At 45.1% G+C, this 23592-nt stretch overlaps 2 protein-coding genes and 1 pseudogene across 3 annotated transcripts; 1 reads left to right on the top strand and 2 right to left on the bottom strand.

The window, feature by feature from the left end:
• Positions 1–979: 979 nt before the first annotated feature.
• Positions 980–3035, bottom strand: LOC123127310 (probable disease resistance protein At1g59620; annotated as a pseudogene).
• Positions 3036–11821: 8786 nt separating this feature from the next.
• Positions 11822–15908, bottom strand: LOC123185346 (ras-related protein RABD1). Its single transcript, XM_044597245.1, has 8 exons — positions 15672–15908; positions 15484–15556; positions 15328–15375; positions 15166–15213; positions 13699–13770; positions 13272–13427; positions 12758–12861; positions 11822–12238 (listed from the first exon to the last, which is right to left on the bottom strand). Exons 1-8 carry the CDS (start codon positions 15686–15688, stop codon positions 12139–12141), a joined length of 618 nt encoding a protein of 205 aa, XP_044453180.1. The 5' UTR covers positions 15689–15908; the 3' UTR covers positions 11822–12138.
• A 2352-nt stretch (positions 15909–18260) lies between these two features.
• On the top strand, positions 18261–23531 carry LOC123185326 (tubulin-folding cofactor E). Of its 2 annotated transcripts, none has more exons than XM_044597237.1 (15): positions 18261–18652; positions 18883–19053; positions 19817–19863; positions 20375–20521; positions 20619–20693; positions 20964–21073; positions 21156–21283; positions 21422–21483; positions 21573–21680; positions 21761–21795; positions 22048–22116; positions 22538–22629; positions 22708–22784; positions 22925–23002; positions 23184–23531. In XM_044597237.1, exons 1-15 carry the CDS (start codon positions 18343–18345, stop codon positions 23280–23282), a joined length of 1608 nt encoding a protein of 535 aa, XP_044453172.1. In that variant the 5' UTR covers positions 18261–18342; the 3' UTR covers positions 23283–23531. The 2 variants fall into 2 exon arrangements, with proteins under 2 accessions (XP_044453172.1, XP_044453170.1); XM_044597235.1 differs by having other exon boundaries at positions 18272–18652; positions 23181–23531.
• The last annotated feature ends 61 nt before the right edge of the window (positions 23532–23592 follow it).

Raw genomic sequence — 23592 nt, 5'->3', positions numbered from 1 at the left:
TTTGGGAGAGTTTCAGACCCTTTGCGAAATCAGGAAGGAGAGCTAGTTGGGCCAGCTGAAGTTGTCACGAGCGTGTTGCACATGAGGGGTTGCGATTGATCTGAGGTAGTAGTCGCGGGACATCCATGGGCACAACCTGTAGTCGCATCGACCTATCGCTTGGAACCGGGAAGAAGAGCGTGCTTGGCTAGAGGGAATCAGGGCCTGATTGGATTGTCGTTTTCCACACTTTTATGCCTGTAAAAGATATAGACCTCGACGGTCGTTTTCATTTCCGGTTGGAAATCACACATGGATGGTGAAATACACTTGTAAAAGTAATAAAGGTGTATAGATTTACCCCTTTTCCAAGCGGGGCCTTAGCGATTTGGAATGGGAGTTTGTAGGGTATGAGCGTATAATCCACAGTTTGGTTTTATTTGAGACATATCCACAGTTTGGTTAGTTCAGGTGGGATGAAGGTTCTTCTCAAAAAAAAGCCCAACCGACAATGTCTTACTCGTCCCGGCCCATCTCAGCCGGCCCGTCAATGTCCCCGACCTCGCTGGCTTACCCGCTGCCTGCCTGGCCGGGCGCCGTCGCCCAGGAGCCGCCCCTCCCGCCCGGCGCCCCTGCAAGACGACTCTGGCACTCGGCCGGCAGGAAGCCTTTAGCCCATTCCCCAATTTCTCACTGTATTTAATTAGGGTTTGCTCTTTGCTGTCTGCTGCATCAGTCAGGTGGAAGAGCCAAGTCCGTTATTGCATTGACTAAACAACCAGACGTCCTCTGAACACATACACATAATCTTGCTATCCGGCACATGAACGCCTGACCAGTGACATGATAATGATTGTTCCCCACTCGCAACAACAAGTCACTCTAACAATGCCACTGACAAATTGACAATGCTACATAGTCTTTTTTGGACTTGTCAGGGTATGCATTATGTAGGCTTCTCTGATTCAAATTTGAGAATTTTATTAGCATGTCTGTTAGACCATATTTGACTGTCTATATATGTGCTATTACTCTAGTTATTTGGAAATAGCAGGAAAACCTTCTACGGGACAAAACCTCTCATCTCCAAATCCTACTACCTACTACCTAGTACATAGACTTTAATAGACTCGTCTTACATCCCATGTCTTACAAGCATCTGATCTTCTGTAGGATCATCCTCTTGGCGGTGTTCCATGTCCTGCAAGCCTTCCATCCCACGTCTTACAAGCATCTGATCTTCCATACGATCATCTGCAGTGTCCTCTTGGAACTCTTTCCTGGACTGCAGTGCTTCCATCCCACGCCTTACAAGCATCTCATCTTTTGAAGGATCATCTGCAGTGTCTTCCCGGAAGTGTTCGCTGTCCTGCAATCCTTCCATCCCATGTCTTACCAGCATCTGATCTTCCATAGGATCATCCCCAGTGTCTGCTTGGAAGAATCTTTCCACCCCACGCCTTACAAGCATCTGATCTTCTGTGGGATCGTTAGCAGCCGCTTGATCGATTTCTGAAAAAATGTAGGGCCTCTCATCTTTAAATTCCGGTTCCTCAAGTCCTGAAAGGATCCCATTTTCCGCAGGATCAGCAGCAGCCACTTGTTGCAGGCGTTCCACCTTCAGTAGGGGACAGCCGCTGCTGGTGAAGAGCGTCGACTCCGGTGCCGGCACCACCGCCAACTCCAGCTGCATCAGGTTGGCGAGCTTCAGCTTCCTGAGGCTCTGGAACCCCTCCGCGGGGGACACCAAATGCGCCTCGCTGTAGGAGCCACCCAGGAGCTCCATCTCGGCGAGGTTTGGCAGCGTGGCCACCTTGTCGATGAAATCCTGCTTCAGAGATGATTCGGAAATGCTGAGCATGCCAAGGTTGGGCAAGAAGAACGGGCCGTGCATTGAGTCACCGGCGTCGAGCCTTCCGTGGAGCGCCAGGACCTCGAGGCGGCGCGAGCTGGGGTTTGTGAACACGCTTGATGGGAGGAGACGCCCAGCCAACTTGAGACTCATGAGAAATTCCATCTTCTGGAGCGCCTGGGATAGCGCGGGGAGATATTCTTCAGAGATGAGAGTCATGGCAAGTGCCCGCAGATAAATCATGGAGCTCAAGGGGCAGCTCGGACCCCATGCGCCGGCGGGCACAGCGCCGATGAGTGTCTGCAAGTGTTTCAGGTGTGCACTTGGACACTTGGGCAGTCGTAGGCCGTCGGCGAGCACGTGCCGCAGCCCTTGAATTTCCCAGAACTCATCGGCGACGTCTTGCACCCGTGTGGCCCGCACGTCCAGGGTCTGGAGGTTGTCTAGCTTAGAAATAGCTTGCAGTTTCTGATGCCAAGGTACCTCAGGTGGATGATGCTTCCAACCTCGTCAGGGACCCTTGCAAGCAGCAGGCCATATAAGTCAACGACACGGAGGAACCGCGAGCCTCGAATGAAACCGAGGTCATGCAGCTTGGCCGAGCCAGCAGCCGGGCCGTCCGAATTGCCGCCACAGGCTCGTAGAAACCACTCCGCAGGATGCCACTCTCCTTGTCGTCCTTGGTGCTCTGAGTCGCCGCCGCCTCCGTCAGTGTCACCGCCTTGCTCTTGCCGGTCCTCCAAGAAATCACAGAAGAGTGACCGCAATTTCGGGAAGTGGTTGGGGATGTCAACGTAGGAGTCGACATAATTGTGGAGGGCGAGGCGGCGCACGGAATGCGGCTTGAGGACATTGGCAAGGTGGTGCATCTCAAAGAATCCAGACTCCTGAGACTCAGCCTCTGCAAAGGCATGAAGCAGACTGTGCACTGATACAAACTTGATGCCTCCTCTGGCGTCCTTCACGGCCTGGACCAGACCTCTCGAGATGAGCTCCTTGAGGTAGCCCAGCCCAACTTCTTCCAAGGTCTTGCCCTTCTTTGGCGCAACGAACCCCTCGGCAATCCACAGACGCACTAGGCGGTCCGGGTCGAGGAGAATGTTGTCCGATGCCATTGCAAAGTAGATGAAGCATGACCACCTCAATTGTGTGGCAGGTCTTCGAAGGCCAGTGTACATGTAGTACGTAGTAGGTGATGCCACATGGATTTTAAACGCCATTGTGGACAGGCTATTAATGTTGACGTGATGATTGAATAAGAAAGGGGACCGGAAACCAAGTGTGAAATGAGGAGACGGGCAGCACAACACTTGTTGCTTTGGATCTGGATCTGAAGTTCTGAACCCTCAACATGTCTGCCACCCAGAGCAACTGTGAGCTAGTTCTTCGGAAGCGCCTCGAAGAAGAACAGCGACACTCGTGGGCGCAATCAACAACCGGCATATTATTAGCCATCCTCTAATACGGCGGTACAACATGCCACCGTGTGGGGCCCACAGGCACCCATCACTTATGCCCGTGCCCTCCGCCTTCTTCTTCTTCTTCTAAAAAAATTTCTTCTAACTTTTCAACTCGTGTTCTTACTGTTCTGCGAACAATTTTCGATCTCCTTGTATGGAGCTTCGTTTCCGAAACTTTTTGGAAGGATTGCTCCTTGCTATGCAACTACTCCATTGGTTCAATTATCTTTTTCTCTAGTGGCTTATAATTTGCTTATTTTTCCTCTGTAGGCCGGTGACCTTGAATATTAGCTTGCATGTCAAATTTCATGAATTTTTTCTGCGTCAGTGAATTTCTTTTTGTTTTGATGAACATTTTTGAATCGATCAACATTTTGTTGTACAAGGGAATTTTTTTTAAATCAATAAACATCTTTTGAATCAGCGTATGTTTTTTAAAATTCATGAACAAAATTTTTGCTTCACTAATATTTTTTGAAATGCATGAACATTTTCGGAATTCATGAATAGTTTTTTGAATCAATGAACTTATTTTGTAATTCACAATCATTTTTTGATTTTTTTGAACATTTTTATAAAATTCACGAACATTCAATTCAAATTCTCTAACATTTTTTAAATACGCAACCATTTTTTCAAAATCACGAACATTTGTTTTAGTCCATGAACATATTAAGATTTCTGGATTTTTTTTCTTTCTAAATTAACATTTTTTTTAAATTTGCATTTGTTTTGAAGTCTCCAGTTATTTTAAATAAGAAAAAATAAGAACAGTAAAGAACAAAAAAATAGTAAACAACAAAATAAAAATAGAGGGCATTCGGCCCCGCTCACGGGCCAGCCCAATAAGAAGGGCAGGGGGAGTGGGTGCGCGCTGGCTCGTTAGCCAGCAGGCCACGTGCCAAATAAGAGGTTGTTGCGTACGCTAGATCTAGTGATTCATTACAGAGCGAGACGTTTATTAACAACTGTACCGGCCGCTATTTCTTTCACACACAAAATCATTTATCCTAAAACGTTACGAATTATAAAAAAGTTCATTTATTCCAAAAAACCGAATTAGACAGAAGTTCATGATTTTTAAAAAAGTTTAGAAAATTGTAAAAACAATCAGAAACTTGAAAAAATCATAAAATTTGAAAAAAGTACATCAATTTTGAAAAATAAAAAAAATCTTGGATCTTCAAAAAAAATTTCACATAATTGAAAAAAAGTTCATCAAATTTAAAAAAAGTCCATCGAACTTGACGTATAGTTCATCAAACTTGACAAAAAGTTCATTGATTTGAAAAAAGTTAATCGATGTTGAAAAATGGTTATTGATTTGAAAAAAAGTTCATTGATCTGAAAATAGTTCATCAATTTCAAAAAGAAGTTTGTCGATTTGAAAAAATGAAAAAACGTTCATTGATTTAAAATAAAGTTCACAAATTTGGAGAAATGTTTTTTCAGAAATTTGAATACAAAAATTCACGCACTTAGCAGAAAAGAAGAAAGGAAGAAAAAGGAAATAAAAAATAGAAAAAACTATTTCCAATAAAAAAGAAAAAAAGGGTTTAGAAGGCTCTAAGTAAACACGAACAGGTCTCCTCCCAACTCCTCCTTCCGACCCCGTGCGGCCGCCGCCGGGCGGCCACATCCCGATCTCCCTTCGACTCCCCGTGCACCCCCCCTCCCTCCACCGCCGCCGGCAACGTTGCTGGGCGAAGGCCCCGTGGCGCGGCGGCGGCGGACCTCCTCTGGCGTCTTGAGATCTGAGGCGGCGGCGGCCTGATTTGGATCTCCCTCCCGACGAGGATGGCGGGCAGCGGTGGCCGGGGCACGACGGGGGGTTTGGCTGCAGCCGGCGGGAGTAGTACGAGATGGCGGCAGCGGCGGCAGCGGCGGCAGGGGCGCGTCCCGGGCTGCCGTTACGTCCTCAAACTGCTGCATCTCATCGGATTCGGCGACGGCTCGCTGAAGCACTCTGGGTCTGCATCACATCATGAGGATTATGGCGGTGGTGGTCATCTCCTACGTCGGAGGTGGTCAGCCTAAGACTGGATGATCGGATCTCGTGATCTGTAATCTAGTCCCGGCTATGAGTCGGGGAGACATAGTTGCCGGTGAAAACCGAGCCGATGGCGGACGATGGCGGCGTTCTGCGCCGTTATCTTGATGAAGGCATCGTTCTGTAACTATTGTCGACCCACTCTTGCTGTTCCGGGGGAAACCCTATGATCTGGTTTTCCAGTTCGGACGAAGGCGGCACTACGGTGTCGTTTCTCTCTTGGGAGCATCGTTTGTGGAGCAGCGCTGGAAGTCAGGGGCAGGAGGTGGAGCGGCTTCGTCTTGCACGGAGCTTCGGTGGAGATGTCAAGTCATGCCTGATCGACAGGTGCTACGCTTTGTCATGCCTGGTCGGCAGGTGCTACGCACGACAGATCTTTCAAGGACTTCAAGCTGTGTCGGCTGGTGGTACTTGGCAGCATGGCGCTGAGGTGTATCAGTGGTGACCGCGACGTGCTCAGCTGTTTGCGCGCAGGGAGAAGGTGTCGTTGGACGCCGTGGTGGCGTCGACGATAGCTAGACGGGGTAAGGTTGATGCATCAGTACAGTTGTAAAGATGGAGCGGTGGCAGTTGGCAGCGGCGGCCTCTGAGAGCACGCCGGACCAGTGTGTGCCCCAGACCCGGTAAATGGCTAGGTTGGGGCCTCAGGTCTTAGATGTTAGGCTTGGCCGCGATGTCTGTTTGGTATTAGGCCCAGGCTATCTGCGTCCCTTCATCAGCTAGATAGGTGAAGCGGCAGTCGGTTGCTTCGATGATGGCTTTAGTCTTACTGTTGTATTACTTTGTAAGGTATTGTAAAAATAATTAATAAAGTGGCCATATGCATCGCCCAGATGCAGAGGCCGGGGGTCATCCTCCTTTTTTTTTTAAAAGTAAACACGAACAGGTGGGTTCGCCGAATGGTTAGGACAGCGTGAATATAGTTGCGATATCAGAGGTTCGAATCGTGTCGTCGCTAGTAGGCTTTTGCGTTTTTTAGAACAGAAAAAAATATGAATATGGGCCAGCCCGGTGCAGCGGGAGGGTGTGCGCCCGATTGTGTAAATACCTAAAATGGGCGCTTATGGCGCCATTTAGGATTTGTCCTATTCGGCACTTGAGACGCCCGTTTCGTCGAAAATTGCAAGCGGGCGAGCACCTCCCCTCTGCTCTGGGCGACCCATTTTCCTTCTTCTTTTTCCTGTTCGCTAACTTTATTTCAAGAAAAAGGTGCTGCCGACAGGATCAAACTCACGACCTCAGCGTTCGACAGGAAACACAACATCCACCACGCTACCTGATGCACTTGTGTACACTTACTTAGTTTTTTTTTCTTTTATTTCGTTCTTCGGTTCGGTTTGTTCTTTTAATTTTTCTTTTTTTTTGTTTCTTGAATGCGTGTTTTTTTAAAATTCATGAGCCTTTTCTTTAAAATTGATGAACTTTTTTAAAATTAGATGATTTTTTTCCTATTTCAATCTATCTAATTCAATGAATTTTTTAAGATATGTTGAACTTTTTTCAAGTCCAAGATTTTATTTAAAATTTGATGAACTCTTTTCAAATCCAAAATTTATGAACAGTTTTTAATTCATATTTTTTTTCTTTTTTTACCAATTTTTTCATGAACAGTTTTATCGCATGCACGCGGTTGCGCGCACCCTCTGAGCCCACATACGTAGAGTCCCCATGTTGCTTACTTTTCCTATTCCATGAACTCGGCCACGTTCATGAGCACTCCTTCCCCGACTTCCGACGCTCATATGCTCTGCCTCCACGAAACCACGCCCACACCGATGCAACTGGGTTCATCTGGCAGTGACAGACGCCACCGGGCCAGCCCGACACCCGAGGCATAGAGGTGGTCGTACGAAGGCTTACTAGAGCACTGACTGAGCCCAATTCGGCTCGCCACCTGCGAGCGTTTCGCTGGCTTGGTTCTGTTCCCGTGGACAAGTTGTCTCGGAGTAGTTATCACTGCTGCCGCGATTGATACATCACATGGATGTACTTCTTCCATAAAGAAATATAAAAACATTTAGACTAAATGCTCTTATATTTCTTTATCAAAATTTGAAACGTGTGAGGATGGCCACTGCGAAGTCCCACTGTTTGCTTTTTATTTATATATATATATATATATATATATATATATATATATATATATATATATATATATGGTGGGTCCCATGAGTAGGAGAAGAGTGTATGTGTGAGGGCATCTCCAGCCGTTGGCCCCCCCAGGACGCATAAAAATCGCCCCCTGGGGGCGAGCCGGCGATGCACTCGGCGCTGGGGGCGGTTTTGCGCCCAGTCGTCGCCCCCAGGCACCGAAATTGGCCCACTTTGCAGCCCAATTTCGGCGAATAAACGGCCCATATGGGCGAGGATAGGCCCATATTCGGCGTGGTTTCGCCGTGTCTCGGCGTTCAATTATCAACACAATTATTTCTTATCACATATTTCATCACAGAAAAATCAAATACTTCAACAAAATACTACAACAACAAATAATTCAATACAAATTATATTGTTCAACAAATAAAAACTCGTATTTCATCACGAGGCGTCCCCCTTGAGCCTCCATAGGTGCTCAATCAGATCTTTCTGCAGTTGATGATGCACCTGTGGGTCTCGGATCTCCTGACGCATAGTGAGATAGGCAGTCCAAGTTGCCGGTAGCTGGTGATCAACTTCGGCTAGAGGACCCTGCCTGTAGTATAGTTCAGTGTCAGTCACTGGGTCTTCTTGCTCGCTCTCGATGATCATGTTGTGCAAGATGACACAGCAAGTCATGATCTCCCACATTTGATCTTTCGACCAGGTCTGAGCGGGGTACCGAACAACAGCGAATCGAGATTGGAGCACACCAAATGCCCGCTCGACATCCTTCCGGCAAGCCTCCTGAACTTTCGCAAACCAGGCGTTCTTGCCTCCTGGCACAGGGTTTGAGATCGTCTTCACAAATGTCGACCATCTCGGATAGATGCCGTCAGCTAGATAGTACCCCTTGTTGTATTGGTGCCCATTGATCTCGAAGTTCACCGGAGGAGAATGGCCCTCAACGAGCTTGGCAAAAACAGGAGAGCACTGCAGCACGTTGATGTCACTGTGAGTTCCTGGCATACCAAAGAAGGAGTGCCAAATCCAGAGGTCCTGTGTGGCTACCGCCTAAAGCACCACACTGCAACCGCCTTTGGCGCCTTTGTACATCCCCTGCCAACCAAATGGGCAGTTCTTCCATTTCCAATGCATGCAGTCGATGCTTCCAAGCATTCCAGGAAATCATCTTGCTGCATTCTGGGCTAGGATCCGAGCAGTGTCTTCCGCATTGGGTGTTCTCAAGTATTGTGGCCCAAACACTGCCACCACTGCCCGACAGAACTTGTAGAAACACTCTATGCTGGTGGACTCGGCCATGCGCCCATAGTCGTCGAGTGAATCACTTGGAGCTCCATATGCAAGCATCCTCATCGCTGTCGTGCACTTCTGGATGGAGGTGAATCCAAGAGCGCCAGTGCAATCCATCTTGCACTTGAAGTAGTTGTCGAACTCCCGGATGGAATTCACAATCCTGAGGAAGAGCTTTCGGCTCATCCGATAACGGCGCCGAAATGTTCTCTCGCCATGAAGTGGAGCATCGGCGAAGTAGTCGGAGTAGAGCATGCAGTAGCCTTGCAGACGATGCCGGTTCTTTGCTTTCACCCGCCCCGGCACCGAGCCACCTCGCCGCGGCTTTTCACTGCTCGCCAGCAGCTGGGCGAGGGCGGCGAGCACCATGAGATGCTCTTCTTCCTGGACGTCGGCCGCGGCTTCCTCCTCCAGCAGCGCGGCGAGCTCTTCCTCCTCCAGCAACGCGGCGAGCTCTTCCTCCTCATCCGAGTCCATCGCCGAGGCAGGCAAAACGCCGAACACCTTGCGCTCGGTGGGCGTGTACCCGCCGTTAAACCGCGCCTCCGCGGCCGGAAACGGCGGCCGGAAACGCCCAGCTGCTGTGGGAGGGGCTGCCGCGGCGAAGTGCTGCTATTTTCTGGCGGGGAATGGCTATCTAGCGGAGTAGGGCGGCGGCCGTCGCCGGGATATAGCTAGTGGTGGCCGAGGGCGCGGGGGGTGCGAGGCGAGTCGGGGGAAGAAAACCTTGACTTTTCCCCTGTCGGTGTGGGCCAGGCGTGCTTTTCCCTAGCGCCGGAGCCCCCAACGGCTCCCCAGCGCGCCGGGTTCGGCCTGTGACCGTCGGGCGGAAAAAAGGTCCGAACCGGCTGGGGGGGGCTGTTGGGGGCGCGGCTGGAGATGCCCTGAGTGAACTCAACACCAACTCAAATATTTATAAGTACGAAAGACTTGAAAGGATCTCTACATACAGAAAAAGAATGCAAGGGCGTTCTTGCAAAAAAAACAATGCATGCGTAGGTGGGTCCTATTTGGGGCTTTCCCGTGTAGTATAAAAGTTGAGGGGTGTCTTTGAAAAATATTAAAATAATCATTGTGCCTAGCTCACCAACGCCTCCTCACCCTCTGTCACTGACATGTGGGCCAGTGCCATGCTGGCACGCTATGCAAGCATGGTATATGGCCGGGTACGGGAGGAATGACCGTATTTGCACCTCCATGCAAGTTCACGGACTAGAAACACATATTTTACAAGTTTATGCATTAAACTGATCATTGTGCACAGGTTCTGAGACTCCTAGTGTATTTACCTCTTCGCCAAATATCCAGCAGGCGACGGCTGCCAGCATGGCCATGGTCGCAAGGAGTCAACCCGCGTCGGGGCGGTGATGGAGCTCGCCGGTGGGGCGCCGGTCACCAAGGTGCCTAGAGGGTGAGGATGAGGGATGGCTCTGCACCGTCGCCGGCTTGCTGCATCACCTCCCGAGGTGTGTCGTCTTCGCAGCCAAAAACCACCTCGAGCCATTATCGTCGCATTGCCGGGACGAGCCTCTCTACAGAAGGAATCGACCTGGGGTGCAGCATAAGCCCATGCCATCAGTCGTCCCCACCTTCGGTGAACCGTGGCCGCCACGTGGATCCCCACTACTGCTTCTTCCCAACTCTTCTCTCATGCCTCATCGAACCTATCAATTCCAGGAAGCCATCGCGGCCTTCCCCTACAGGCGCGCCTCCTTGAGTTGTCCCCGCCATGACCACATGCTCTATCGCCCGTGCCATTTTTGATAGCTTAGTTTTCTCTGCGAACTACTATCTTCCGTCCTGATTTTATTAGTCCCACTCTTATTTAGGGCCATATTTTAGTGAGATTTCTGAAATTTCACATATTTCAGTGGGGTGCGAAATATCTTTAACCCCGAAATTTGGATGCAGATTCAAACTAATTTTAAAAAAAAATTGTTAAAATTCAGTAAAATTAAGTGAAACTTGAAATCGCAAAATCCGAAATAATTTCCGAAATACGCGAAATTTCAGAATTTCACATATTTCAATGAGCTCCGAAATAATTTGGTTTCCGAAATTAAAAACCTTGATCATGATATTAACTAACTAAACTATAAGTACATAACAAAACAATATTATCGGAAAATATGTTCAAATACGAATGCAACGATATAATTTTTTGTGACATGCATTAACATAATATTTGTTAAATCTATGGTTAAAATTTGACACAAAATATTAAGGGGACCAATAAATCAGGACGGAGGTAGTGGTGTTGTGCTAGTGCTCCGTATAGCTGTAGATAAGTGAATGGAATGGAAACAAGGTAGCGCTAGTGCGGAGGAAGATGCGGCCAGGCAGGGGGCGAACGGGGCGGTCGGGCGTCTAGTGCGGCGGCGGCAGCTCCCATTCGTGGGGCTCGTGGGTGGGAGCAAGGAGGAGGAAGAAGCGGGAGAAAGGTTGACAAGTGGGTCCTATGCCAGAGTCGAACGGTGTGGGTTTCCCGTGCCACATCATCACTTACACCGGGACCCACATGTCAGGTTTCATGTCAAAACGAGCTCTATCGATAGTTTACCGCTCTCGGCAAAAGGTTTACTGAAACATATTGTTTTTCGCAAACTGTGAGCCGTTCTGTGGTTTTCTGAGAAAACCGGTGTAGTTGTGGTGGTTTTTGGCAATTTACTCTGAAAAATAAGATTGCATAACAAGCTCAAACTGTGACTGTTGGTTTTTGAATCAATGTAAGCAGGCCTGTTTTCTTCTGTGCAATTTTTCCCATGTCTGCAAGATTGATTTGCTCATCAATGTTGCAAATTCTTGCCTGCCGGCAAATTTTCCCGTCCAAAAGTAACACTAGACAAAATCCACATATACAAGTTAACAACATGATAGTCCTTTTTTGACAGATGACCTGGAACCCACATGTTTTCAGTTACCATATGATATATATAAAGTTCATTGGTTTATATCTAAGCTGAATGTTTTCTGGCCTGATGTCCATTTTAAGAAATACATCAGCCAGCTTTCAAGGTTCCAAAAAAGTGGCCAAAAGACAACTCCAGCTAATTAACAACACAAGACTATATCAGAAAGATGACAGCATGATGACTGACAAGGTTGAATTAACCATTATTTTTCATACAATTTCTGCTACAAAGTAATGATTAAAGACTTAGCAACAATATATGGTCCTTTCTGAAAGATAACAGGATGACTGACAAGCTTGGACCATATTTTCATACAATTTTTGTAACCTAACATCCATCAAATGCGCCTAAAACACTGACAAAGTAATGACTAATGAGATTGCAGAACAAGCTCAAACTGTGACAAGTATATTAAAACAGTAAGTATTAACACACGCTCTGTTGTATACAAATTCTGTATTCAGTATATCCAATTCACTGCTCGACTTGCTGAGCTTATGAGGAGCAGCAACTGCTGTTCTGCTGCTGTATGGGCTGCCCTTTCATGTGAACATGGACCGTCGATTTCCTCTCCGCCGTTGGTTGGCTCGCCATCCTGCAGGCAAGTAAAAAGCTCAGTAGTCAGCTAGGATCCATCACTCGAACAGAAGGCAAGACTATCACATGGTAAGCATGCACATAAGATTTTTTTTAAAGGTGCCTAAAGTAACCATAAGAGGATAGAACTGTATGATCTGCATTTAGCCCTCAGGGACACTGATGTGAATATCTATATAAACTGAAGCGATATCATTGTCAAAGAATCGAAGTAATGAAAGCTCCCATGGGAAGTGTTTTGAGGAGCTGTTGTTCATTGTTGCTCTTGCTGTCGAATTTTCTTCAGAAAAGCAAGGCCTTATTGCTCTCCCGGTCTCTCTTGATGATGCAGAGCCCAAGAAAAATATGAGCATTGGGTTATCATATTTTAAAACCAGTAATGAAAATATAATTACGGAATTCCCAGAGCTTTTCTTTCCACAAGCATACAGCTCATTTTGATGATCTATCAGTGCCAAATATAACAGAGAAACTGGGAAGAAAAGGGGCCTCTAAAAATGTGCATTTCTTGGCTTACTTGTTCTTGATTTCTGATGACATGGTTAAGAAAGCTGTCTCCACATTGATGGCTTCCTTTGCACTTGTCTCAAGAAAATTCATTCCCAACGATTCTGCAAAAGCCTGAAATTCATCATAGATATGTTAGTCACTTGATTACCATATTCAGAGCAATTGTCCTGATGAATAGCACATATCGGAACTGCATTAGGAAGAGGAGTATCAAGAAGAATAAAGAAGCATGTCAATTTATCAAGAATGAAACAGATTCATGGTGGTTATTGTTTTATTGTGGCAACTAGAGACACATTGTTCTGTCCATTCAAATATACCATGTATGCTCAAACTAAAATCACGGTTGGGTATTTGAGCCAACACAAAAGAAATCACATTATTTTCTAAATGTTGATAACAGCAAGCTGTGAAATTTAGTAATTTGACATTAGAACTGTAGCATGGTCGCAGGAATCTGTTGTCATTTGGACTATATGGCTAAAAATGTCGATGGAACCAAGAAAGAGAGAAGGGTTTACCTTGGCCTCCTCTGTATCGACGACCTTACTATCGACCAAATCACATTTGTTCCCCACTAGAAGCTTGCACACACTGTCACTGGCATACCTATCGATCTCACTCAACCACTGCTTGACATTGTTGAAGCTTTCCCTATCTGTCACGTCATATACGATCTGAAAAGTGTAGTGAGGAGTATTAAGTATTAACACCATGGTAATTTTATGAAAACGTAGATCCTAGTGACAAAGCATAATAAACAATGGGGGGCAAAAATGAATAAGTTGAGTTCAATAATGACTAGAGTGAAATTGTGAAACAATTCAACCGATCTTAAGAGTAGTACTGTATTACTGCATATGAGGAGTAAAACAATTCCAAAAGAAACAACCGCTGGCGTAAAAAAGATCAGGATAAACAGTACTATGGGTGTCCATGAGGGCTTACAATGATTCCATGCGCTCCCCGGTAGTAACTGCTTGTTATTGTCCTGAACCTTTCCTGGCCTGCTGTGTCCCACTGAGCAAGGAACAGACCATCATTACATTACAACAACCGGAGGAGTGAATGAACACAGGTAGATTTTGTAAAGCAATGCTGACCTAACACATCAAGTCTCAACTAACAATAACCATCATCGCGATAGCTTCCAATTGTTTGTAATTATGACTGCTTAGCAAGCATGTACAGTCTAAGTTGTACAGTAAGTAATTACTCGGGGAGTACAGTGGCCCAATCTAAGTTCGGTGATGTACACACAGGGGTTTATCATAACAGACCTCCCTTACAATATAAAGCGACTCCTCTTGAAACAAATACGGGCTTTAGTTGGTGCAACATTATCAACAACGATAGGCGGTAATACAAGACCAACCAGGCCATTTTATTTTCCAAGCAAATATCCGCCTCCCTAATGGAAATAGCCTAAAAGAAGGCGCGCAGACAGTGCAACAGAGTTGCGGCAATTGTTGAGCTCAGGGAATGCTGCACGGATGGTACATTACTTCTACGTGTCTGCTTTCCCCTACAGTTTAATACTGAAATTATTCCCGCCTCCCTGGTTCCACCAATTGGACAAATTTAACACAGAATTAAGAACAAAAAAACTGCCAGCCAATCGCTCGAGTTTTATCAGGACAATGCATAAATAAGAAATCCCTAATTAACTTGCAGAGCTGGTACCCAACCAACGCGATAGCTTCCAATTATTTGCAATTATGACTGCTTAGCAAGCATGTACAGTCTAGGTTGTACAGTAAGTAATTATTTGAGGAGCACACTGGCCCAGTCTAAGTTCGGTGATATGCACACAGGGGCTTATCATAAAAGATCTCCCCTATAATATAAAGCAATTCCTCTCCAAACAACTACGAGCTTTAGTTGGTGCAGCATTATCAACGACAGGCCATAATACAGGATAAATCAGGCCATTTTATTTTCCACGTAAGTGCCAGCCTCCCCAATAAAATCAGCTAAAAAAAGGTGCGCCGCAGCTCAACGGAGTTACGTCAATTGCTGAATCCAGGGCATGCTCGACAGATGGTATATTTTGCTAGGTGTCACTGCATTCCCCCCACAATTATAGAAATGCAATTATCCCCACCTCCCTGGTTCCACCATTGGGGGAGCTTAAATATGGTTAAGAACCAAAAACCGCCAGCCAAACCATATTGAGTATTGTCGGGACAATGTGTCGAGCAAACAAACCAGAAGCCCCTGATTAACTTGCAGAGTTGGTACCAACCGTTTTGGATAAAGCAATCCCTGTAACAACCTAACACCAAGATCTAGCACAGCAAGTCCCACCCACCCTTGTATATGGTTTCTATGAAGTGAGAATGAATTCAAGCACCATGTCCCAATTATTAACAGATAACAGAGCTACCAGCAAAATTCGTGTAAGCTGAAACTCACAATCTGCAGCTTCACCGACTTGCCATCGAGCTCAACGGTCCGGATTTTCTGCACACATTCATGAAAAAAGTTCAGCAGATTCAGTCAGAAACTTGTACTTGCAGCAGCTACTTAATGGAGCTCCATCAATCACAGGAAAAGGGGATCCTTTGCTGTACTTACGAAATCAACGCCGATGGTACTGATGTAGGTGTCGACGTACGCATCGTCCTGCAAAAGGGATCAATCAATCTATCAAACCTCATAAATTCTCTTGGCACGCGCAAAAGAAAGAAAGAAACGCGGCCGGAGAAGGCGGAAGGGGATCGGTTTTCTCACGGCGAAGCGGAGGAGGAGGCAGGACTTGCCGACGGAGGAGTCGCCGATGAGGAGCAGCTTGAAGAGGTAGTCGCTGCAGCCAGCAGCCCACGCACATCAATCAATCACCCGCCCGGACCAAAAAAAAAACTTCAAGAAACTGACGGGGAAAGGAAAGACCGGCGGCGCCGCCGGCGGGGGGGACTTACTACTCGGAGGAGCTCATGGCCGGCGTCGGCTGGGTTCCGGCGGATTCGGGGGCGGAGCGCTCCTAGAGGGGATCCGGCGAAGGTGGCGTCTGCTCCAGATCAGGAGGAGAAGAAAGAGGGGAGAAGCAAGGGGAGTCGGGCGAGAGAAGTCTCCGCCTTTTCTTGTCTTTGGTCCGCTTATATGCCGCCATGGCCGACGGAGGACGCGTGAGGGGGGTTGGGATGGCTTAGCGGCTAATCAATCAAGCGGTGCACAAAGAGTGCAAAAGTTGTCTTCACATTTCCTCTTTTTCTTCCCTTTTCTTTGGCTATAAAATAAAGTTTTAGCTTTTATTTGTCTTTGCAAAAAGGCGAGTTGTTTAGCTTTCAATTTTGTTGTGATGGTACACAGTTAATGCGTTTCGATTCGATCGCGTAAGTAGTACCGTGGTTTACCAAGTGTTGTTAGATAGCCGATATTAGCGTAGATATCGCATTGTCTAATCAATAGTACATGTGATGGTCCGATTTCGGTGAGCTATTATTTTTATCTAATAACATAGATTGGTTGACGAGATGTACAATTGTCATAGTAAATTTGGGTCGTCGGTGTTTACAAAACAACTGAAGATGAATCAAGATTCATGGGCGAATTACTGTGAACTGAACGACGAAATCCTTACAATTTTGATTGCTGATATTGGGATTGGATAGTTGAGAATCTTACATGTGGACTCGTTTGAGAAGTGTCTTCTCAAGTTACAATATTATAAAACTTTTATAATATGGTATAATAAAAAAATAATGGTCAAAAGCAACATTTTGAAGAATGTGTTGATGTTTGATGTCTAAAGCGACAACTTCTATGGTAACACCAGAAGCGTGAGCCAGGGGACAAACGAGGGATGACAAATAGAAATAAGTGCTATATTTGGGTGGTTATGTCAATACCAATTGAACAGAGCATGTTTATGGTACGTCGAATGTTATTGAAAACAAAAATGACACCTCAGATGTAGATACTTTTAGATATGAATCAGAACGGACGAGACATGAGAGAGGTTGGCATAGAGGCTAACGAAGAGTAGTGAAGCATTTTCCTTGTTATAAAAAAATAATCCTTGGCGCTTTTTAGAGCATAAGGCTAATTATTTTGATTGTATATTGTGTTGTGTTTTTCGTATGTGTTGATAACCATTTTGTGTATGTGTTAAGCACTTATTAATTGGTTGTTAATTTTATAACAACCACACTCTTTTATGTAGTGTGAAACGTTTTTGATACGCTAGTGCTTTTGGTAGACATAATTTTTTTTTTTGACATCACTACAAATGAATTTCAACCAGTTTAAACACTATAACCTTTTGAGTTTTAGAGGGTTTATTGATGGGACACACACACATCTTGTAACCAATTTGTGGCTTCTGTTTCAAAATGCACATTTTACAAATTTATTAACCAAGCAAGTTTTTCCAGCAATTACTCTTCCATCATAAAGTATACAGTTGTAAGACTTATTATTTTTATATTTTAAAATACTTATTTGCATTAACGATTCTAAATAGTAGTTATAACATTTCTTTACCATTTGCATAATTTCAATTTCATTGATAGAGAAATAATACGAGAGAATAGCCAAAATACCACCGATGAAAATCAAACATGCCAATATACTAGTAATAAAAGTCAACTTGCCGAAATAGCACTATGGTTACATGTCAAAGAAATTATGTGAGTCAAACCGTTTATTACATTGTCAGTTTTTTGGCTATCCCAAAATTACCTCTGTAAACTTGTACATATATTCTCTCTGAGAGACGTTCCCCATGAAGCAGTCTGCGCCGCCGCCTCCTTCCCCGGCCCTAGTTGTTATCTGCTGCCCATGGTTGCGTGGCTCGGCTCTCCGACGCCCCAGCTCTGACATCCATCGTCTCTGCTTGACATCGTCCGCCCCTGCTCTAGCGACCATCCACCGAACCGGCTCATCCACCTCCCCTACTCTCCTACCCGAGGCTCCACACACGCCCTCATGTGCCACCTCTGGCCAATCTCTCCGTTGGCCTCAAAGAGTACTCCTTCCTCCCCAATATCATAAGCGTATTAGGTTCTAGCATGAAAATTAATGCATGTGGTTTGTTATTGCAGTCATCGTATAGGTAGTAGAGAAGGAGGCATGCACAATCTATTCTGTCCAGTCGACACTGAAACGAGCGCTTCGTTGAAACGCCGACGCTGGAGGAAGCACGAAACCGGCCTGGCGGATGCTAAGCTGTGCGGCAATCCCATCATTGACGCCAAGATGGGCAGCAACTACGTCGCCGATGAGACCTCGTCCCCAACACCTCCTCGTGGATGGAGCTCAGCATAGTTAGAGGTCTTTACTGACTTGGAAGGATTGCCCAAAAAAATTGGAGGCAACACAAAGTGGGTTCTAACCGCACGAGAGGATCATTCACTTTTTTCTCCACAAAATTAGAGATTGTTGGCGAGGCTGTGACTATGCGATTTACATCTTCAGAATGCATACAAATATTCATTTCTACGGCAAGTAATTTGGGACAGAGGGAGGATATATGCAACGAGGGAGTACTACTCAAACGAGTCGTGGGTGGGTCCACCCTGGTCAGTGGCACATCGCTCTCTGCTCTCCTCCCTCCGATCCAGTTCCACTCCCTCTCCGGATCACGCCCACATGGCCGCTGCCGGCGCCGCCGGGTTCCGGCTGGGCCAGCGCGTGCACGCGGCGGGCGACCCGCGCCGCTCCGGCACGGTGCGCTACCTGGGCCCCGTCGACGGCCACTCTGGCGACTGGGTGGGCGTCGACTGGGACGGCGGCGCCGGCGGCCGCCACGACGGCTCGCTCGCCGGCCGCCGCTACTTCGCCGCCGCGGGCGACCGCTCCGCCTCCTTCGCGCGCCCCTCCGCACTCAGCGCCGGGATCGCGCTCCCCGACGCGCTCCGCCTCCGCTACCGCGTCGACGACTTCACCAAGGAGGAGGAAGGTGCGTCCATACATTCAAAATAGGATTTTTATGCCGCTAGCTTCGAAGACAGTCAGTTGAGCATCTATCATGTTGATAATCCTGTCTTTGTTGGCGAACCGGCGTAAGATCCCAACCAGTTTATTATTGTTCCTGAGTAATCATCAAGTGAAAATGAATTTGTTTCCGGCTGTAGTTGGATCTTGTACATTGACAATGACACCTCCTTACGCATGCTCTGTCGTGTTCAGATGAAATGTACGTGTTCTCGACGAGCCAGAAGCGCGTATCGGTGGAATTGGTCGGGACGAACAAGGTCCGGGACAAGCTGAAGAACTTTGATGAGCTGCTGTGTGCGTCTGTTTCATTCATGGGAGTAAGCTCCGCCGGATCGCCAGAGGAACTACAGGGGTTGGTTCCAAGTAAGCGTACTAATTTTAGAATCCTTGCTTTGTGTCTTTGACTTGCCCCGAGTGATGCACGGCAAACCACCTGAATTTCTTGTTTTGATTGCTCTGTTTGGTAGGACAATCAACAATGTATCATGTTTTGTTCGTCAAGATTCCATATGTAGTGCATTCAGTGCCTTCCGTCATGGGAGATAACAGAACAGATGGTCCCAAGCCCGGGTAAAGGAGGAGGGTTGTGATAGGCTTGGCGAGCCAATGTAAAAACTAGCCAGTCCCATGGGTATGAAACCCATTTGAGCAAGAGTAGTGCTAGGATGGGTGACCTCCTGGGAAGTCCTCGTGAAAGGGTTTCATATCTAAGGGTTGTGATAGGCTTGGCGAGCCAACGTAAAAACTAGCCAGTCCTTTGGGTATGAAACCCATTTGGGCGAGAGTAGTACTAGGATGGGTGACCTCCTGGGAAGTCCTTGTGAAAGGGTTTCATATCTAGCCTACCCCAACTTGTCTGGGACAAAAGGCTTAGTAAGTAAGCAATTCGAAATGTAAAAACAAAAGGGACCTATACCTGTCGTAACTTTCAACTGAAAACCCGTATGCTAGCTCTTAGGACACACCTTACTCTGTTTGGAAGTGGTCTGAATTTCCTAAATGCATGAGAACCAACAATTTTACTAATATTTATTTGAGACTGAAAGCTTGTCAAGCGTGCATACAATGTCTATAATCAGCATCCCATTTTCATGAGTGTCCTGGCTAATTGTTTTGCTTGTTTCAGATCTCAGGCAACTTGATTTAACAGGAAATCTCATTTCTCAGTGGCAAGTATGTACCCCTTTTTTGAAGCATACTTTCATAGATTTGATTTGAACTACGACCTTTTGCAATTCTTAACTAGTATGGAGATAAGATATGCAACTAAATAAAATTGAAGCAGACAGAAATTCTTTACCTGTTTGTTTTCTCATTCCATTTGATTTTTATTTTAAAATTTGACCGTGCTATGTCATGAAGAATGCAAGAGATGAGTAACTGGTATGTGGTGCTGCCAAATTTCATCACTAATAAGCTTGAGTTATTACTAATTCTTGTGATAACATATTGGTGTTAGTTCTGCTGTCACATATCAGTATGTCCTTGTGTTAATGCTGTCCATGTTCATTGTTATTACATCAGTTCAGAACACCTTTAGTACTTTTTCTGAGTTGACAGTACATGTTCTATAACCTTTTTGCTGTCTCAACATGTCACTTTCCATTATCTATGATTTTTTTGCCGCTAATGTTAATGCCATGTATCTTCTGGAATGTTCCTAAACTGTTTGGATTTTTCTCAGGATATATTCTCTCTGTGTCAAGCTCTGCCATCTCTGGAAGTTCTCGATCTGACAAACAATACCATGGAGAATGACTTTGTAGAAAGTCCATTGCTGAAGAATATTCGTGTTTTGGTTCTCAACAACTGTGGTGTAACCTGGGAACTGGTATGTGCTATGCTGCATGCGGACTACTTGAAATATTATCAGTCGATATCAAATCATCAATCACACTAGAAGTTTGATGCTGACTTATGTGGAACAGATTGAAAAGCTTAAAGTTCCATTTGCATGTCTCACTGACCTCCACCTAATATGGAACAAGCTGAACATAATCACGGTTAGCATTTCTCCTCGTACTTCTGTTCTTATGTGCTTTACATAAAATTGCTATTTTCTTGTTCTTCATCTCATCTGTATCCAAAGAAAAGAGCAAAACACCTCAGTACCTAATAAATGCTTTTGGAAGCTTTCTGCCAGTTCATTGCCAATGTGCTGCATTTTAAATGGATAACCATTCCCAAAGTTTGTAGTTCATAATTTTATTCCTTCAGCAAAGTGTGCATTAAACAATATTTGAGGACTAACTGTATTTTACCATCTTCTCCAGACCCCAGTTGGAAAATTTGTGCAAGGTTTCGATACACTGCGGCTCTTAAATTTGGAAGACAATCACATTGTTTCATGGGATGAAATGGTGAAACTTTCTTATTTAAGAAGGTACAAGTATAAAAATTGAAGCTTTTGTACTTAAGTTACTGCTACTTCAGCATTTCTTTCATTTGGATCTTGTGACTCGCAGCTTGGAACAGCTCCATTTGAACAAGAACAAGATAAAGCATGTAAGATACCCGTCTAATCTTCCATCATCAGGGCCTCTTGGTGATGTAGCTGTTCCGGCCTTCGAAAAATTGCAAGTCCTTTTATTAGGTATTTTTCGTGCTTGCCTTTTCGTGTATTCCCGTACTTCACAAACCTAAGAGTATAAGACAATACCTTGTACTGCCTTCTGTGCTGTTCAAGTAGAAACAGGCATGTTGTGCTAATGGTGACATTTAAATGCTTCAGGATCTAATGAAATAGAAGACTTTCCTTCTGTGGATTCACTTAACCTCTTTCCAAGTTTAATGGTGAGCTAGTTTCCAAGGAATCATCCTTCCAAATTTTACTTTGGTATATAAATCGACATAGCTACACTGAAATCTGTTTTTTCTTGAAGGACGTCAGGATTTCTGATAATCCTATAGCTGATCCTGCCAAGGGTGGTGCTCCTCGATTTGTGCTTGTTGCTCGACTAGGAAATGTTAAAATACTAAATGGCAGTGAGGTAATTGCTGTTTCTCTGGGTGTGCCTTCAGCATGTATGTAGCAATACATTGCATCCTTAATATGTCATTCTTTTTCTAGGTAAGTGCACGTGAACGGAGGGAAGCAGAAATACGGTCAGTTAATCACTTTTGCCCATCTTGTAGGAAAAGCCATTGTCCCTGTAAATTATTACCTGCTTTATGACATTGATCGTGTATGGCTGGCTAGTCATCTCAAGTTGGTTGGCGGGGTCATATTTGTGTTTTTCTCCATGTCCATTAATTTTCTTCTAGCGTTCTGAGAAAGCCTCTTTAATTTCACACATCTTTAAATAAATATGGTTTGCCTATCTTCATAATTCTGATACTTGTGATGTGACATTATAGATACATTCGCCTTGTTATGGGAAAAGCAGAATCAAGTGACCCAGAAGTGCTCAAACAGCTACACCCTAGGTAAGTTTGTCAAAATTCCGTTCCATTTTGGCACTTAAGGATCCATCGAGGAGATAATCCATTGATTTGAGCATTTCTTTAAAGAAAATAGAAAATCCAATTGCTCAAATGGTGTTCCCATGTTCATCTCAGAAGGTTGATGTTGCAATATCACCCTAATGCAGTGACCTCTCTAACTAGAGGAGTACTTGTATGATTTTATCTTCTCTAATGAGAAGAATACTTTTGTAACATTAACTGACTGTAAAGTGCTATGTTTCACTTGTTAGTCAATTAGGACTATATGGTTTGCTTATCGCTGACATGTATTTGTGTTTTGTGGCATTGCTTGCCAATTTGATTAATTCTCAAAAGATTCCTGATTTTTGGATCAACAGTAATTAATTGATTATACTTAGGCAGCACATAATTGTTAATGCAGGTTTGCTGAACTGAAGGCCTTTCATGGCATTGAGGATGAGAAGCCAACTTCAAGGACGTCAGGCCCACAAAAGATGGCTTCTGGGCTTATAAGTAATTATCTTGAACTACATAAATTGGACAATAATATGGCTACATGAATGAACTGGGATTTTTCTGTTCTGCATGCAGGTATCACCTTGAAATGTGTGGGGCCATCCATGGGTGAGAAGCAACCATTGACAAAGAAACTGCCTCCTGCAACTACTGTAAGTGCTTCATACCACTTGTCTATCCTTATTTTTGGCTCCCTCTGGCACTTATTTGTACTGCTTACAGTGATGACAGATCGTTCATCCGATCTGCTTTGTCGCATTCAATGTTTTAACTGTCATTTTTTTTTGTGTAGGTTGGAAAGCTGAAATCTTTGTGCGAGAGCTTCTTTAAACTGAAGGACATCAAACTGAGATTATTTCTTGAAGAAGAGGTATGACATATATTGTGTCTCTCCATTATTTCCTCCACAGTTGAACTTCTGGAGTTCTATTGCTCATGTACAAAAGTCTGATTAAAAAAAGTACTGCTTAGTTGTCTCCGAAAGAACCTGCTTGTGAATATGCCAATATTTGAAATAGATTATTATTCATGCTATGGTTGTGTTTTAGCAGGGATGCCCACTACCACAACTACTTGAAGAAGAGACGGCTTCGCTTGTGGAGCTTGGGATAGGCACAGGAGCAACTATTATCGTCGATGAAGAAAGCTAGTCCTCTGCTGGGAACAGAAGAAAGAACATATGTATTTGTGTGCACGGATACCACACTATGATTACTTTAAAAGAACCAGTCTTCTTTTTTCTGTTCATTTGTTAGAGAAAATGTGGTCTTCTTGGTGTGATGTTATATTTGTTTAGACATGTGAGATGCTGTATTTTATAGCTGTGCTGCTGAAAACAGATGCTGTTTTTGTAGCTCTTTGTGAGGGCAGATAGAAAATCAGCTTTATCCTTATCCTCATCATATGGCCACAAGGCCTCACACCACAAATAATGCTACTACTCATATTTCTTTGTTTCTG

The sequence above is a fragment of the Triticum aestivum genome, chromosome 1A (genome assembly GCF_018294505.1).
Source record: "Triticum aestivum cultivar Chinese Spring chromosome 1A, IWGSC CS RefSeq v2.1, whole genome shotgun sequence".
Taxonomy (NCBI): domain Eukaryota; kingdom Viridiplantae; phylum Streptophyta; class Magnoliopsida; order Poales; family Poaceae; genus Triticum; species Triticum aestivum.
Note: the sequence above shows the minus strand (reverse complement) of the source record. Positions and strands in the feature narration are given on the sequence as shown.

Excerpts from the sequence above, each read along its gene's own strand:
- LOC123185346 (XM_044597245.1), bottom strand. Across the intron at positions 13,771-15,165 it reads AGTCGGTGAAGCTGCAGATT|TGGGACACAGCAGGCCAGGA; the intron begins GTGAGTTTCAGC and ends TTCCTTGCTCAG. Across the intron at positions 12,862-13,271 it reads TCGATACAGAGGAGGCCAAG|GCTTTTGCAGAATCGTTGGG; the intron begins GTAAACCCTTCT and ends GATGAATTTCAG.
- LOC123185326 (XM_044597235.1), top strand. The coding sequence starts at position 18,343 with ATGGCCGCTGCCGGCGCCGCCGGGTTCCGGCTGGGCCAGCGCGTGCAC. Across the intron at positions 19,054-19,816 it reads ACTACAGGGGTTGGTTCCAA|ATCTCAGGCAACTTGATTTA; the intron begins GTAAGCGTACTA and ends TGCTTGTTTCAG. Across the intron at positions 20,522-20,618 it reads GTGGTGTAACCTGGGAACTG|ATTGAAAAGCTTAAAGTTCC; the intron begins GTATGTGCTATG and ends TATGTGGAACAG.